The sequence below is a fragment of the Tursiops truncatus genome, chromosome 2 (genome assembly GCF_011762595.2).
Source record: "Tursiops truncatus isolate mTurTru1 chromosome 2, mTurTru1.mat.Y, whole genome shotgun sequence".
Taxonomy (NCBI): Eukaryota; Metazoa; Chordata; class Mammalia; order Artiodactyla; family Delphinidae; genus Tursiops; species Tursiops truncatus.
In genome coordinates, this window is record NC_047035.1 from 100194712 (window position 1) to 100212130 (window position 17419).

At 41.1% G+C, this 17419-nt stretch overlaps 1 protein-coding gene and 1 long non-coding RNA gene across 20 annotated transcripts in view; one reads left to right on the forward strand and one right to left on the reverse strand.

Moving 5' to 3' along the window:
* Positions 1–17419, forward strand: part of MYZAP (myocardial zonula adherens protein) — a 116960-nt gene that overhangs the window by 73965 nt on the left and 25576 nt on the right. For all 3 annotated transcript variants that reach the window (XM_073801063.1, XM_073801062.1, XM_004323762.4), the window contains one exon: positions 11269–11352. In XM_073801063.1, the coding sequence (XP_073657164.1) occupies positions 11269–11352 (84 nt within the window). The remainder of the gene's footprint in view (positions 1–11268; positions 11353–17419) is intronic.
* The window catches only part of LOC109552065 (uncharacterized), a 90822-nt gene that overhangs the window by 24539 nt on the left and 48864 nt on the right, over positions 1–17419 (reverse strand). For 3 of the 17 annotated variants that reach the window (XR_012330144.1, XR_012330140.1, XR_012330143.1), the window contains one exon: positions 3843–3924. The exons of 12 other annotated variants lie outside the window; for them this stretch is intronic. This is a non-coding gene — a long non-coding RNA (uncharacterized lncRNA). Of the gene's footprint in view, positions 1–1638; positions 1835–3842; positions 3925–17419 lie in introns of all 17 variants that reach the window. 2 more of the 17 variants (XR_012330147.1, XR_012330146.1) reach the window with 1 other exon arrangement.

The window sequence follows — 17419 nt, forward strand, 5'->3', positions numbered from 1 at the left end:
TTGGCGTATAGTTGACTTACAAAGTTGTGTTAGTCTCAGGTGTACAGCAAAATGAATCAGTTATACATGTACATATATCCACTCTTTTTTAGATTCTTTTCCCATATAGGTCATTACAGAGTACTGAGTAGAGTTCCCTGTGCTATACAGTAGGTCCTTATTAGTTATCTGCTTTATATATAGTAGTGTGTATATGTCAATAGGAACATTTATTTAAACTACTTTTTTTTTTTTTTTTTTTTTTTGAAGTGTGCGGGCCTCTCACTGTTGTGGCCTCTCCCGCCGCGGAGCCAGGCTCCAGACGCGCAGGCTCATCGGCCATGGCTCCCGGGCCCAGCCGCTCCGCGGCATGTGGGATCCTCCCGGACCGGGGCATGAACCCGTGTCCCCTGCATCGGCAGGCAGACTCTCAACCACTGCGCCACCAGGGAAGCCCCCATTTTTTTTTATCATCAGCTTTGTGCCAGGTGTGGAGCTGGGTGCTTTCATATACATGCCTACCTCAGAAATACTGCGGGTTGGGTTCCACACCACTGCAATAAAGCAAATATTGCAGTAAAGTGAATCACATGAACTTTTTTGTTTCCCAGTGCATATAAAAGTTATACTGTAGTCTATTAAGTGTGCAATAGCATTATGTATAAAAAGACAATGTGACACCTAATTAAAAATACTTTGTTCGGGACTTCCCTGGTGGCGCAGTGGTTAAGAATCCGCTGGCCAATGCAGGGTACACGGGTTCGAACCCTGGTCTGGGAAGATCCCACATGCCACGGAGCAACTAAGCCCACAAGCCACAACTACTGAAGCCTGCGTGCCTAGAGCCCGTGCTCCGCAACAAGAGAAGCCACTGCAATGAGAAGCCGGCGCGCACCAACAAAGACCCAATGCAGCCAAAAATAAATAAATAAATTTAAAAAAAAATAAAAAGGGCTTCCCTGGTGGCGCAGTGGTTGAGAGTCCGCCTGCCTATGCAGGGGACACGGGTTCGTGCCCCAGTCCGGGAAGATCCCACATGCCGCGGAGCGGCTGGGCCCGTGAGCCATGGCCGCTGAGTCTGCGCGTCCGGAGCCTGTGCTCCGCAATGGGAGAGGCCACAACAGTGAGAGGCCTGCGTACCGCAAAAAAAAAAAAAAAAAAAAAAGAAAAGAAAAAACTTTGTTGCTGAAAAATGATCACTAATCATCATCTGAACCTTCAGTGAGTTGTAATCTTTTTGCTGGTGGAGGATTTAAAATATTGCAAGAATTACCAGAGTGTGACACAGAGATACAAAGCGAGCAAATGCTGTTGGGAAAGTGGTGCCGACAGACTTGCTCAGTGCAGGGTTGCCACAGACCTTCAATTTGTGAAAAATGCGACGTGTAAAGCACCATAAAATGAAGTGCAGTAAGATGAGTGATGCCTGTACCTCCTCTAGTTGTTTAGCCTGAAACAGTTCTCTCCCTGGATATTCCTGCTCAGTGTGTGGTCGTGTGTCCCTGATACTGTACCCATCCAGGGAAGCACAGGGACAGAGAAGCTCAGAGGACCCTCTTTGCCACTTCTCCATCCCACCTTCCAATAAGGTCACAGAGGAGGAAAGAATAGCCTGAAGACTTAGGGCTCCAGCAAATCCTTTGTTAAAGAAGGTATCACCTGCCAGTATTCTTCCCAGCCTGGCCTGATTTCTAGGCAGCATTGCCGCGATAGGTTGTCGTCATAGGGAAGATAGACCTCTGGACATCAGGCTGGTGTGAACGGAAGAGCCTGGGCCTTGTCATCAAAGAGAAGTGGGTTTAGATCTCAGCCCTGCCAGAGTCGAGCTCTAGGGTGACCACCTGTCCTGGTTTGCCTGCGAATGAGAAGGTTCCTGACTCATGAGACTAGAACCTAGAAAGTTCCGGGCAAGCTGGAACGAGCTGGTTACCTCTTTAGCCCTGTGGTCTGAACCTTTCCCTCACCCCGTCGGCAGACGGCAGGTGCATCCTATCTCTTGGTAGGTGGGGAGACCTAACGTCATTCTGCCTGCTTCCTTATTGCGCTAATGTGTGTGTTTCTTTCTCCATTTACTGCCTCACTGGGATGTTGATTCCCCGAAAGTGGAGACCAGGTCTTCCTGGCTCACTGCTGTGCTCCCGGAATCTAGCACTGGGCCCGATGCAGAGGGGATCACAGCTGATTGTTAAGGAATGAACAGACAATGAAACTGTAGGAACCCCAGTTCCCTCGTCTATGGGGATAACGACTCTTAGGGTTGTTTCTGAGGATAATGAGCTAAGCCAGAAAAAGCCCTGGTGCTCGGTACACCCCTTTTTCTTCCTTCCCAGTGAATGCACACAGATTGGAACGCCGGTTTATCCATCCTTCCCTGGTGTTTACATGGCCCAGTCACGTTCAGGCACCCAGGGTGCTATTTCTCCTTAAACAGAAGTTGGGTTATCTTTAATATAAGACAGAAATCAAACCACATTAGATTATTTTACCTCAGAAGCCAGTTTCAACCGATCCTTTTGAATAGTATAGTTCTATTATTATATATTACTTCAAACTTAATAGAAAAAAATTGATTAAAATGTGTGCCCTGTTCATATCTGGCCTGGCTGAATGCCACAAGACACATTAATTGAAAATGAATTTCTACAAACCCAATCAAGCATCATGAAGATGAAAAATGTACCTTTTCCCCTCCATTCCTTCATTGATTTTTCATTTTCCCCACTCAGAGCTTCATTTAGCAATTTTTCAGTTTCGTTTTGTTGTGGCCTTAATTCATCCCCTTCACTCCCCCCAAAATGAGATAATGTACCATTTTCCTTGTCCTTTTTAAACTGTTCTTTCATGCTGCATTAGTGCAGGGCAGATCCTGTTCTTGTCTTACATCCCTGTGCTTTATTGTTTTTTAGGAAAAGAGGGTAACTTTCTTTTTAAAATTCTTACCATGGTGGTTTTTATCAAAGGGAATGCACTTTAAAAATACATAACTATGAAATTAGTGTTACAACACTTCTAAAATGAATTAAGAGAAACTGCAGCAAAAATAAAAAACCTTTTCAGAGGAAGAGTATTAGATATCAATTATTCTCATTTTTCAGGGTGAGGTATTTGGGGATCAAACACGAGTCCTGTTTTGTTGAGGGAAATGGAGAAAGCTATTTGCCAGATCACAAGAGGCTGAATTGAAAACAAGGCTGGGTCAGGACAAGAGGGAGCAAAGGGAGGTGACTAAAACCCCAGGTGAGTTCTAGAAGGTTCTTGCCTGTCTTGTGCCAACCGTGCCCCAGTCTGTTCGCCGAGTCCCTGGATCTCTAGGGGTTTTGATAACAATAATGGGGATCTTCAAGCTATCTTCCTGTCAAATTTTCAAATAATCGAACAGCATACTTTTCCCATGAAAAGTTGAGAAGGGCTCACATTCAAGTATCCTACTGCTTTACCCTGAGCTAGAATTCAGAACCCTGGTTATCTCATTTTGATTAGAAGCTTTGATTGGCAATTAGCCATCTTTGGTACATTTTCAATGGGAAAATGAATTATTTCTTTATCAATGCAGTTTAAAGTAGAAAGTGTTTTTAAATGAGGGCCCATTAGTAGGAGTAACAAAGTGGGGTGTTGGTGACAGAGGTTTGGAAACCTTATTAATGTGTCGAGTTTCATGATAGGCACATACACACACACCCTGATTTTGAATAAAAGTACCTGTGGACTTTAATTGGTTATTCTTAAAATTAGAATGAAAACAAAATAAAACAGATTTCAAAGAAAATGAACATAAACTTAGTTTGGATTTAAAAAATTGAATTCCCTTTTCCTTACAAGATTTTAAACAATTTAATTCAATGTGATCATCAGTTGTAACATACCTTCTAATATCATGCCCTGTTCCATTGTGTCTCCTGTTTTACATAAGGCATTTTCAGATACATGTATATCATCATTTGCCAGCTGGTAAGAGAAAAGACCCCAAAACACAATTTCTTAAAAAAAAACATATCAAGTGCTATCTAGTATTTAATACTTATTTGCTGCTGCATTTCTTATATTCATTCATTTCTCTCCACATCCCCAACCTCAATATTGAGTTATGTTTCATGAGTCTTGCACAATTGGGTACTATTCACATCCTTCTAATTATAGGGCTGTATCACATTCTGACATCTAACATGAAATGACCCGACATGTCTGTCACCAATGGAAAAAAATTCCAGGAAGCTGAAAAGCCTTGCAACCTCCTGGGTTGCTGTGAATCCATAACAGGACCTTACTAAATTTTTGTACAATTTCATTTTGGTCTGGTTGACATACAAGGTCTTTTTGAAAGAAATTGCGAGGGATCCTTTCACTATAGGAATCTGTTTCCAAAGAAGTTTATAAAAATGTGTGGATTGATAGGGGTGATTTCACCTCCTCAGAGGACTACTCTTTCATATAAGATAATTGATGCACTAAACATCTGTTCCATGTGGGTTTGCTGTCTGGTGCAAGGGAAAGATGTAAACAAAGAGTGGTAGTGACAATGATGGGTTCTACTAGGGGTTTGCTCGAAGGGCTGAAACGGAACAGAGGAGAGAGACACAAAGCCAGCCTGGAGGACTTGGGAAGAGCTGGCCTGGGAGGTGACTGTTGAGTACTTCCTGACGGAAGATTTCCTGGTGGAAAAAGGAATGGAGGGTGGGAGGGCATGCGTGGTGAAGGCACCAGCCTGTGCAGAGGCCTGGTAGCAGGACCATCGTATGTCCACAGCACGCTGAGTATGGAGTGGCTTGTAAGTAGGGTTCATTGTGGGACAGAGCAGGCACGAAATGAAACTGGGGAGATAAATTGGGACCACGGCAGAGGTGCCTCATGTCAACGCTAGGGAGTTGGAACATTAGAAGCTTGGGAGGGTTGTTTTGCTTTGTTTGTACTTTTTTCTTTTATTGAAGTATAGTTGATTTACAATGTTGTGTTAGGTTCAGGTATACAGCAAAGTGATTTGGTTATATATAATTGATTCTTTTCCATTATAGGTTATTACAAGATATTGAGTATAGTTCCCTGTGCTATACAGTAGGTCCTTGTTGGTTATCTCTTTTATATATAGTAGTGTGTATATGTGAACCCCAAACTCCTAATTTATCCCCCCCTCCAAGAAGCTTGGGAGGGTTTTTAAGTAAGAGGGTGATATATGCAGCATCTCTGGGGTAGAGCCTAGAAGTCGATGACTCCATCCAGGTGACTCCAGTGTGTGGGTCTGGTTAAGAGGGATCGCTTAGCTCGAACCATCTATGCAGGTAACTCAGTTGTGGCTGATGTGAAGAAAAGCCGGTTCTAGTTTTAAGAAACCAGATGACCCCCCCACCGCCCACCTTAAATATCAAGCTGGCCTGTAGTCTTAGAAACCTAGCATCCTGCATTATCAGTTAGGCTGTAAGACACATACACAGTTTGAATTACAAAAAAAAAATCATGCTAACGAAGACAAAATTAGACATCAGTTCAATGAGTTAACATCAGTTAAAAGGTTCTAGATTTTACCAAGATGGGTTTCTACCCTTTGTTCTCTAAGGGGGTTTACTGTTTGATATTTAAATTTAACTGTTACAAGAAGATTACATTCTTGGGTAACTACATTTGCCAGACCTCATCTAAGTTCTCATTTCTTAATGCCTTGACTTGAGCCTGGTAACTTGGGTCATTTACCACCACCTGGTGACAGCTAGATTTAAATGCAGATTCTTGAAGTGTACATAAACCTCTTGAAGGTCATATTTACAAACTTACATAGAGCATGGACTTGAGGATATGGGGAGGGGGAAGGGTAAGCTGGGAGGAAGTGAGAGAGTGGCATGGACATATATACACTACCAAACGTAAAATAGATAGCTAGTGGGAAGCAGCCACACAGCACAGGGAGATCAGCTCGGTGGTTTGTGACCACCTAGAGGGGTGGGATAGGGAGGGTGGGAGGGAGGGAGACGCAAGAGGGAAGAGATATGGGAACATTTGTATATGTATAACGGATTCACTTTGTTATAAAGCAGAAACTAACACACCACATTGTAAAGCAATTATACTCCAACAAAGATGTTAAAAAGAAAAAAAAAAGAAAAAAAAGCGAGAGCAAAGGTGCCAAATGGATTTTACTTGCATACCGGCTGCATAGTTCCCTGGATTTTGGGTGCCCCCGATTTTGCGAGTTGCTTTGGAGGTTATGTGTTTAGCAAGTCTGTCTTGGTTCATCTAGGCCTCCAAGAGTCTGTTCCAGACATATATGCCCCTGGAGTCTAAGGGGTGGATTGTTTAGAGATAATGGATGGACGGATTCTTTGATTCGTCCATTCAATGTCTGAGAATATGAAGATGATCAAGGTCTTTATTCTCAAGCTGACAGTCTAGGGAGGGAGAAATACCAGTAATAACATAGTAGTAGCTAATTTTTGAGTGTTTATCATGCTAGGTGCTACAGGAGACGATATTTCAAGGCTCTTTGAAGTTGGCAGTCAGAAATAACAGCATTTTCCACACAAATGTGTGATTTAGATATTGTGGAAAAGAACCAAAGGCTTGGGAGTCAGACAATACCTAGAATATTAGCAAACCCAGAGGCGTGAGAGCCTGCTTAGTTTAGAAACTGGGTGTCGCACTTGGGAAAAGGCATGGGATGTGCTCCAGGAGCAGACCTCAGGGGGGAGTAACTTGGGGTTCAAAGTTGGCACCCCTTCTAGGGCATGAGGGGCCAGCCATGAACTGACTGCCAACCTAAGCATCCTTTTTCTCTAATCCGAGCAAGTCAGCTCTGGCCACAGAATGTACTGTACAAGATGCTTCTATGAGAAATGCTCAAGGATGAAAGCAAATGAGTGTGCACAGCATTCATTTTTAGTGCAAAAGCACAATCGCTTCTTGAAGCATCAGTTGCTGAAAAATGCGATCCTTGTCAGAAGCTTCAGATCCCCTACATCCTTCCCTCGACCTATTCTTTTTCTCCAGAATGAGATGCCTCCTCACGCTAGCATTAGCCCAGAGTTCTCCCCTCAGCTGTCTCTCCAGATGATATCTCTGCTTTGCATTATTTCTTTTTAAAACTAAAATCTAGGGACAAAGGTGAGCAGAATCATCTTGGTCTCCTCCTGTGAGCTGTTCATTAGGGTGCCCTTAACCCACACCTCTTGCTTCTCTTGACTCACAAAGCACTCTGATTACTTCAGAGATAGTGAAACTAGTGTGCGTGAAGTCACTTTTTGTGTTATTTGATGAAGTACTACCCCTGACCTTCTTGGAATATTTTAGTTCATTTCAGTACACACTTTACCTATCATTTAAAGATTTTAAAAGCTTTAAAAATTTCTAACACTATAAGAAGGAATGAAAAAGGGACACTGTAAGGATGATTTTTGCAAATTATTCCTACAAAAATGAAGGAAATTTAAACAAAACAAACTTTTGTTTTGCTCATAATCCTACCCCAACCCCGGAACGATTTTGTTTATCTAACTTTTCTTCCAGCTTTTACTTTCATCATTGTAAACTCTTGTTTTTCTATCCCTGGAGGCTTTTTGTAAACACTTTTCCATTTTGTAATATATTTGTTTTTAGTGTTTGTGTAATATATTCCATCCAAGTGATATTCCATAATTTATCACCCATTCCTTTAGTGCTGGACATTAAGGTTATTTCCATTTTCTCTCTATTATAAATAATTGGAGCAAGAACATCTTTGTATATATAGCTTTCTTCCTACATCTGAATTATATCCTTAGGATAAATTCCCAGGAGTGGGATTAGTAGGTCAAAGGGTATGAACAGCTTTATGGCTCTTCATATTTATTGCTACATTGCCCAAAGGGTCATTCTAATTTACAGCACCACCTGCAACACATGAGAGTAGCCATCCCTCCCAGCCCTTCCAACACTGATTTCTTCAGTCAGTAGTTTGGGGCAAATTTAATAGGTACGAAAGGATAACTAGTGACTGTTTTTAATTGTTAATTTAAAAAATAATTATCAATTTTCTTCTTAAGTATGTTTATTGTATTCTATTTCATATGGTTTGCTTCTCATGTCGGAGAATTATATTTTTGACACCAGGTGGAATTTAAAATATTTTATCATGAAAATGTCACATTCTCTCAGAACAAAGAGCGTAATGATGAATCATTACTTAGATTCAACAAGCAGCAACATTTGGCCACATCTGCCTTATCTACACCTTCTTTTCCTTTTATTTTTTCCTTTGTGCAGTTATTTTAAAGCAAATCCCAGACATTCTGCATGTTTCCTGTATACGTCATTAAGCATCAATAAAACGTGGACTTTTTCTTCTGTAATCATAATGCTTATTGCCACACCTAACAAAATTAATGATAATTCCTTGGTCCCATTTACTACTAGTCTGTAATAACATTTTCCAACATGTCTTTAAAATTGTCTCTTAACTGATATTTTGTTCCAGTCAGCATACAGAGAGGTCCACTGTATTTGGTTGTTAGGTTTCTGAAAACCTTTAATCTAGAGCATATGCTCTGTTTACTCCCCTGGTACCCCCAACTCAAATTTACCCCCAGCCAGTGACTTATTGCAGGAACTAAGTCAGTTGTCCTATAAACGTTCCCGCATTCTGAATTTGACTTTTTGTTTCCTTAATAGTGCAATTAGATTCCGTTTCAACTTTGTTTTGTCCGGGGAGGCAAGAATACTTCAAGGGTGGTGCTGTGTGATTCATTTCGTACTGCTCTGGGGGCACACAATGTCTGGTGATCCCACTTTGGGTGATGCTAAGGCTGATCGTGGATCAGGTGGTGACAGCCCACAACAAAGTCGTAAAGTCCCTCGCCGGCTTTGCCCCTCACTGTCTCATCTGTCCGTGAAGCTTGCTTGAGTCGGTTATTTCCTAGGGGATCGCACAATGGTGATTTTTGAATTCTCTCATTCCTTCCCCACTTATTAACTGGAATTCTTCTGCAGAGTAAAACTTCTTTCTTCATAAACTGGGACTTTTTAGTAATCTCAACGTGCAGTTTGTACAAGTAAGGCAGGATAAATGCTTTTTTCTTTTATCCAAATTGCCAAGCTTCTAAGTAAGGAGTTGGTTCCACTGTCATTTCCGAGGAGTTGTTATTGCTGCTTTGTTTTTGGTTTTCTTTTTTAAGAATAATAAAATACTCAGGGTTTTAAAAAATATATATTCCATGTGTTTTACTCATTATTCTTTTTGATGCTCACATTGTCCCATCTTTGCCCCAAGGGAGACCCTTCATGTCCTTGTTTTCAGGTAGGATAAGGTGTCTTAGGCTCATCTAGTATATTTTTTAAAAAATAGAAGATTATGAATTCATACTGACACTTTCATTTCAAATCTAACAGAACTTTTTTTTTCTTTGATTTTGTACTTGTATTTCTTTTTCTTACACTAAAAATCTTGGTTCCAAATGTTATTATACTACAGTCTATCAAATAGTTTAAAAATATAATACCAATATTACTACTAAAATTTTCCCAGTGAGTGCAACTGTTTATCTTTAGAACACATTCCACTAAAAACATCCAGTCAAATTACCTTGTCCTAACAACACTTGAATTAATTCGTTTAACCAATTTGATATATGGTTAAGTTCTTTCTGTTCTGTTTCTTTTCAAATTTTAGGATTCACTTTTTTCCCCTTTTTGGTTTTTATTTTTTGAATCTGTAAAATGTGCTTTCAAAATTGAACTTATGTAACAAGGTATTATCACAAAAGTCTTTGTTCTGTTCTGTCTCCTCCATCTAATTTCCTCCCTCTCCCTGTTGGTAAATATTAAGATTTGTTTGATCTTTGCAGTGTTTCATTTTGCAAATATATATTCATTCATATGTCTTCACCAGTTTTACACCAAAGCCAGCATACCATCTACTCCTTACAATATATCGTATCAGGGTTTTAGAGATCTTCATTTTTTCTTGAAGGTTACATAGGCATCCATTGTTAAGATGAACCATAGTTTATTTATCAGGCACTTATTGATGGAGTTCTGTTTTTGTGTGTGTGTTTTCTAAAAACAAAAATCCTGTGTCCAAGTCATTTCATATTTTGGCTAATGATTCTTTGGGATCTATTCCTAGAAGTGGAGTTGCTGGGTCAAAGGTTAAATGTAATTGTATACTTCTTTTTTAAAGAAATTAATTAATTAATTTTTGGCTGCCGTTAGGTCTCCGTTGCTGCACATGGGCTTTTTCTAGTTGCAGTGAGCGGGGGCTACTCTTCGTTGTGGTGCGTGGGCTTCTCACTGCAGTGGTTTCTCTGGTTGCAGAGCACGGGCTCTAGGCACGCGGGCTCAGTAGTTGTGGTGCACGGGCTTAGTTGCTCTGCGGCATGTGGGATCTTCCCGGACCAGGGCTGGAACCCATGTTCCCTGCGTTGGCAGGCAGATTCTTAACCACTGTGCCACCAGGGAAGTCCCTACTTGTACTTCTTTTAGTTATTTGCTAGAGTCCCTTCTATACGAATTGTGTCATTTTGCACAGAGAGGGATTTTTTAAAAAAGATTTTGCAGTTGCTCAAATGTCATATGAAAGGTTGTTGGAAAATTAGTGCATTCTTCAAAATCACATGTTATTTATCGAACCTACACACTGTTCCCACTATTGCCCAAGACATAGCCTGGTAGAGAGCACCCTGGTTCCTGCTTTTAGGGAACCTACGATGTGTCTGTGGAGACATGATATGTGAGTGAAAAACAAAGTTAGAGTAGTCCAAGATAGATATAGTATAAAAACAAAGGTGAAAACGCAGCTCAAGTCTCTGTCTTTCAGAAGCCTTCCCTGCTTAACCCAGGCCACGTGAGTCCTCAGTCCTCTGAATTTCATTATTACTTTCAGTGACAGTGACCTTTTTCCCAGAGCAAAACTTTTGACACGTGGTTGAACAAATATGAATATACGAACAGGAACAGCAGAGCAGAATGTATGAAATGCAGGCTGCTGCATAAATTCAAGTGAAATAATTTTTTTATGTAGAGTTATGTCTGCATTTCCCAAAGCATCGGTGGGATGTTACTAAGGGTTACACGGCAGAATCAGTGCAGAAATGTTAGGCTAAACAGACCTAATGAAACAACTCCACAACCATGTATGATGTCCCAAGCATACCTGGGCACAGAACCCCCCGCTCTGCCTCCGTGAAGCACCTCATGTTCATACTGTTCCACGGAACACAAAAGAACCAATGTGTAGTTTCTATTTGAATGAAAACCAAAGGCTTCTCTTCCAGTTGATTAACTTGTACAAATTCTGCATTTTTTGAGAACAATTTCCAATTTGTTTCTTTCTAGATTGAATCACTAAAGAAAAAGGTGCAGCAGAAACAGCTCTTAATATTGCAGCTTTTAGAAAAGATATCGTTCTTAGAAGGAGAGGTAAGAAGCTGTGTTTCTTTAAGCTGGGGTCTTCCCTATCATTAAATTTTATGTTGCTGAGCCTACCACCGACACTTAATTAAAAATATGGCTATTTCCTGGCCTTATAAAATTGATTGAAGGTTAACTGCCAACACTGAAAATGAGGTTCTGACAGCTAGTTTTTCTTTACCATCTGACTCTCCTCATTCCCCCTTGCTGCTCACCTCTGCTTTTTGGCTCCCATTTTTCTTATTCAGGAATTTTCTTAGCAAGTCTGATAAGCTGTTGATGAACACTGATAACTCCCCACATCTGTGTTGTATGTTATAATTTGCCAAGTATTTTCACATACATTTCTCAGTGATCCTCTCAACAACTTTAAGCAAGGCAAGACAAGGATTATTATCTCCATGTTAACCAAAAAAAAAAGAAAAAGAAAAAAGGCACAGAGAAGGCAGGTGGCTTTTCTCAAGGTCACACAACTTAATACCAGAGCCAGGCTGAGAGACGGACTCCTCATTCCAGGTGACTTAATTTCACCTGGAACTTTTAAGATATTTAGTATTCCTGACTTTCTGGTCTTTTGAAAGGCATTTTGGGGATTTTGTGGAGGTTCTAGGGAAGGAAATTATGAAGTTGGAAGAATCTTAAAAGCTTAGGTGTTACTAGAAGGGGAAGCCTTCTGTTTTCTCTGAAGACTATTTATTAAGAACTTGGCATTGAGCCTCTTCCTTTTGAGCCTCCGTGAATCTCTCCTTGTCTGTGCCCCACTTGTAGTCCCTCCCGGGTGAGAGACAGCCCAGGAGAGAATAATAAAATAAGAAGACAGGAAAGTAATGACAGTAATTAAGCTCCTAGTGTGTGTTGGGCACTTTTACTTTGCATATCTTTTGTATAACCTAGAGGTTAAGAGTGGAATCAGACTTGCCCAAATTTGAATGCTAGATCTGCTTATTAGCTGGCTGACCCTAGGTAAGTTTCTTAGAATTAGAAATTGAGGATGAAAACTGTACCTATGTGTGTGTTCGTGCGATGAGAATGCATACAAAGTGCCTGATGTGCCTAAGCACCCCATCATTTTCTCTTTATTAAGAGCAATGCCCTATGAGTTAGATTATGTTTCCTCCATTTTGTAGCTGGAGAAACTGAGGTTCAGGGATGTTAAGGAATCTGCCCAAGGTGACTGTTAGAAATGGGTAAGCCTGAGCTCTTAACCACCATGTTTGTAGGGATGGGGAGCAGTGTCATTATTTACTCTGTGTGGTGGTGGGGCTGCCTATAAAAGTCGTAAGCAGAAGTCCCTCGTGGCCCATGGGGACCTGGCAGCAGACTCAAAGCCCAGGAATCTCAGTGTCCTGACAGCTGAGTAAGTGGACACTTGTCTTGTCCCACTGTTTTCCCCTCTGCAGTCACTGAGTCCACCTCCAGCTTTGTGAATGGACATTTCTGTTTCTAAGATTGCCCTCTGAAATCACAGCTCTCTGTGGGAGGAATCATACTTTCCCAGTGAGAGTGAGAGAGTGAGTGTCCTGGTGAAAGTCATGGGTCCCAAGAGAGTCTGGTTCCAGGAGGGAGAAAAGAGACGCCAACAGGAGAGGCAGCAGGTTACCCAAGACAGTGCCCACCCCTCTCCCCTTCCCCTGGCTGTGCTACTCAGGCCTCCTGGGAGATTAGGAAATGTCCAAGGGGTACTCTGCATTGAGAAGAGCCTTCCTTACACATACGTGTGCTTTGTTTAATCTCAATTTATTAAATTCCTTTCTTCTCTTAGTTTAGGTTGCCCAGACTCTGAGATGTGGATACGAGTCCACTAGTTTATTTGGGAGGTGATCCCAGGAAGCCCCAGTGGGAGAGGGGAGAAATGAGTCAGGGAAAGGTCGAAGGCCAATAATGGGTGCCTTACAGAGGTTACCACTGTGGAAAGCTGCTGCTCCCTTGCCCTGGGCATCTCTGGAAGATGATGTGCACTGGCCTCTGAGTTACCCTTACCAAAAGGTCAGAAAGCTAGGGCATTTATCCATTAACTCCCATCAGTAGCTGGTGAGCGCGGCTCCTGGGGGTGTGTGGCAATTCTGGCCTGCTCTGGGCAGAGCCAACTGGGCTCCAGGGGGCAGAGGAAGCCCCAGGGAAAGAGTCACAAGTGGCATGCCAGGAAATGGTGAGTGTCCAGAGCATATGGGTGCGTCTGGCTGTGTCTGCTATGTATATCCAATAAGCCATTCAAAAATGGTTTGAAAACCATCATTCCTTGAGCATTTAAACATTGATTATAAATTTGGTTGATTAAACTATTTAAATTCTACTACAAATTTAGAATGACTAATTCCTTTTGATCATCCACCTTAAACAGCAGATAAAACGTAGACAAAATGTCAAGATTTGATAATACATTTACACTTTAACTTATTCTAAAATATTAAGTATCTTGGGTTTAATTTATTTCTTCATTGTTTGTGTTCTTGGTTTTTAGTATCTTCCGAAGGCCAATTTCCCTTAGTTAACATCATTTTGACAGTTTCCAGACAAATGCAGTGATCTTTTAGATTCAAAGGACATGGAATACCTTCTCCGAATAGCTAAGGCTAGAGGATGCCAATTCTTGGACGGACACAATTCTTGCTTTACAATATAGGACTAGGTAGCTTCAAGGTGATTCAAACTCAGGACCCCTAATCATTGGGATGCATTGACCTATCTTTAGCACTATTAAAAAGTATGCATTCCTTATTAATATTTTACCGTTCTTTGTCAGACTAGGTAGAGATTTCACCTCCTAGGAGATGAGGTTGAGTTTGGGTACTTGGTTTTCCTCTTCAGGCTGTGTGAGTAGTTTATGATGTTACAAACACACTGCTGACTGACTCCTTGCTAACTGTGTGTGACCACTGATGCCAGTGAATGTCTGCCCCTCTTTCCACCTGCTTGTTGTATGACCACCAATGCCAAGCAGCCCTTCCAAGGGCCCTCAAATCCTGGGACGACCTGACTTAAAGTTCCTTTTGTTATTCTTTACTACTCAACACAGAAATCTTATAAACAAACATGTAATTAACACTCTATAAAAGAAACGACATCATCTTATATATTAATGCTTCCTAGTTTTAAAAGTTGATGACAAGTTGTAACATATTGTCATCTTTGTTCGCTATTAAAACTATCTTTCTCTACACTTTATATTAACTTTCCTTTTGGGTGACATCATGAACACAAGGCATTTCTCAGACTCACCTTGCTCCCACAATAATTTTTTCCTTCTCCTCCTAGTTTTCTTTTTATCTTTATTGGAGTATAATTGCTTTACAATGGTGTGTTAGTTTCTGCTTTATAACAAAGTGAATCAGTTATACATATACATATGTTCCCATATCTCTTCCCTCTTGCGTCTCCCTCCCTCCCACCCTCCCTATCCCACCCCTCCAGGCGGTCACAAAGCACCGAGCTGATCTCCCTGTGCTATGTGGCTGCTTCCCACTAGCTATCTACCTTACGTTTGGTAGTGTATATATGTCCATGCCTCTCTGTCGCTTTGTCACAGCTTACCCTTCCCCCTCCCCATATCCTCAAGTCCATTCTCTAGTAGGTCTGTGTCTTTATTCCTGTCTTACTCCTAGGTTCTTCATGACATTTTTTGTCTTAAATTCCATATATATGTTAGCATACGGTATTTGTCTTTCTCTTTCTGACTTACTTCACTCTGTATGACAGACTCTGGTCTATCCACCTCATAACAAATAGCTCAATTTCGTTTCTTTTTATGGCTGAGTAATATTCCATTGTATATATGTGCCACATCTTCTTTATCCATTCATCCAATGATGGACACTTAGGTTGTTTCCATCTCCGGGCTATTGTAACTAGAGCTGCAATGAACATTTTGGTACATGACTCTTTTTGAATTATGGTTTTCTCAGGGTATATGCCCAGTAGTGGGATTGCTGGGTCATATGGTAGTTCTATTTGTAGTTTTTTAAGGAACTTCCATACTGTTCTCCATAGTGGCTGTACCAATTCACATTCCCACCAGCAGTGCAAGAGTGTTCCCTTTTCTCCACACCCTCTCCAGCATTTACTGTTTGTAGATTTTTTGATGATGGCCATTCTGACTGGTGTGAGATGATATCTCACTGTAGTTTTGATTTGCATTTCTCTAATGATTAATGATGTTGAGCATTCTTTCATGTGTTTGTTGGCAGTCTGTATATCTTCTTTGGAGAAAAGTCTATTTAGGTCTTCTGCCCATTTTTGGATTGGGAGTATCACAGCTCAGCTGCGGAGAGTTCTGCATTACCTCCCTCACCTGTGTAGCAGGGTTCCTGATGTTTATAGAGTCATTCTTGCTGTATGGCAACAACAGGCATTTCAGATTGTCCTCATTTTTGTCCTGTCCCTAGATATGATACTGGCTTGTCTCCGAGGAGCCCTGGGTTGTTTTAGTGGAGAGGTGTACGGCAGGCTATCTGGGCATGAGTGTTGGTAGTAGGCTAAAGTGCTGTGCCTACTGTTAGGCCCATTTTATTTGTTTTGTTAATTTATTTTTTATTGAAGTATAGCTGAATTACAGTTTTGTGTTAATTACTGCTGTACAGCAAAGTGACTCAGTTATACATATATATACATTCTTTTTCATATTCTTTTCCATTATGGTTTATCACAGAATACTGAAAATAGTTTCCTGTGCTATACAGTACAACCTTGTTGTTTAAGGCCCATTTTAGTACTGACGGAACTGGGGAAAATGTTTCTTTTTACGATTATGAGGTTGCACTGACATTTTCCAAATTTATCTAATTGTTTTGTTTTACAATACACGGTTCTGTTGGCCACGAAGAATTTCTATTATGTTGACCTATTCTAAAACCAGGACTTTTAATACCTTGACATTCCATCCCCTGCCTTAAACCATAATGATGCCAGTGGTGGTGTTTCAGGTATCTCTGAAAAGTTTTGGTGGACAGAGCTGGTAACCTCCTATATCCCATCTTATTAATAAAGTAGCTACCCTCTGTTAAGGGCCTAACTGCAGACTCTGGAGCTAGACTGCCTGAGTTCCAATGTCGGCTCTGTCACTTACTAGTTATGTGGTCTGGAGCAAGTTACTTAACTGCTCTGTGTCTTAGTTTGCTAAGGGAGTCCTCTCCACAGAGTTGTTATGAAGACTAAATTAGTTAACACTAAGTGATTAGAAAAGTACATGGCTCACAATAAATGCCATGTCTTTACTGTTTCTTCAATGGCTAGGTCCCAGGAACTCCTTTCATTGTTAATGATATATATATTTCCTCTTTGTCCTTCTCGTCCTCCTCCTTCTTTTAAATAGAGAATGTAGGTGATTTTGGTCCCTGAAATCATCATTTGTACTTACCAATGCTAAAACTCATTCTATTTTGCTACTCCCACATCCATCAGATCCCTAGAAGTTTGTGCTAGCCTGGCCCCATCAGACTACGTTTTCATCAACTGATTCAAAAATCTGTCTGATGTGAAAATATGCCCATTCTATTTTTTTTTCCAAATAACTTTTTATTCACTCATCTCTTGAAGAACTATCCCATCCCCTATTTCCAATATAGAAAATTTTATTATAATAAAATTATGAGTGTCTATCTTCATAAGGTTGATCAGCTTTCTAAATCTGAACAGATTCCATTTCATTTTTCTCTGCTGAAAATTCTCACCTTACAGCTCGAGGAGTCTTGGTTTTGTCCATCTTGCATTTAATGTGTGTTGTGTTGCACATAAACCTCTCAGTGTGTCTGCTGTGCATTCCTGGGTCAGTTATGAATTTTCCGTGTAATGCTAGGGCGGCAGCACCAGGCACCATGTACGCGTTTTCCTGGACATGCATTCTTGTTTAGTGCATGTGTTACAGCCCCGGCTGCTCCCTCCCCTGGGCCTGAGGGAGCTGGGGGAGGAGGCAGCTGCCATTCATTTGACATAATTTCCCCAAAATGCCAAGAGGTGCCATACCAGGTCCTTCTTTTCGGGAAGGCGCACAGCCTCCCAAGCCCCCGGGTGGTCTGTATTTCACAGCTCAACACAAGGTGGTGGTATTTGAAAGGAAAACCCTGGAACCTGATTCTCGGTC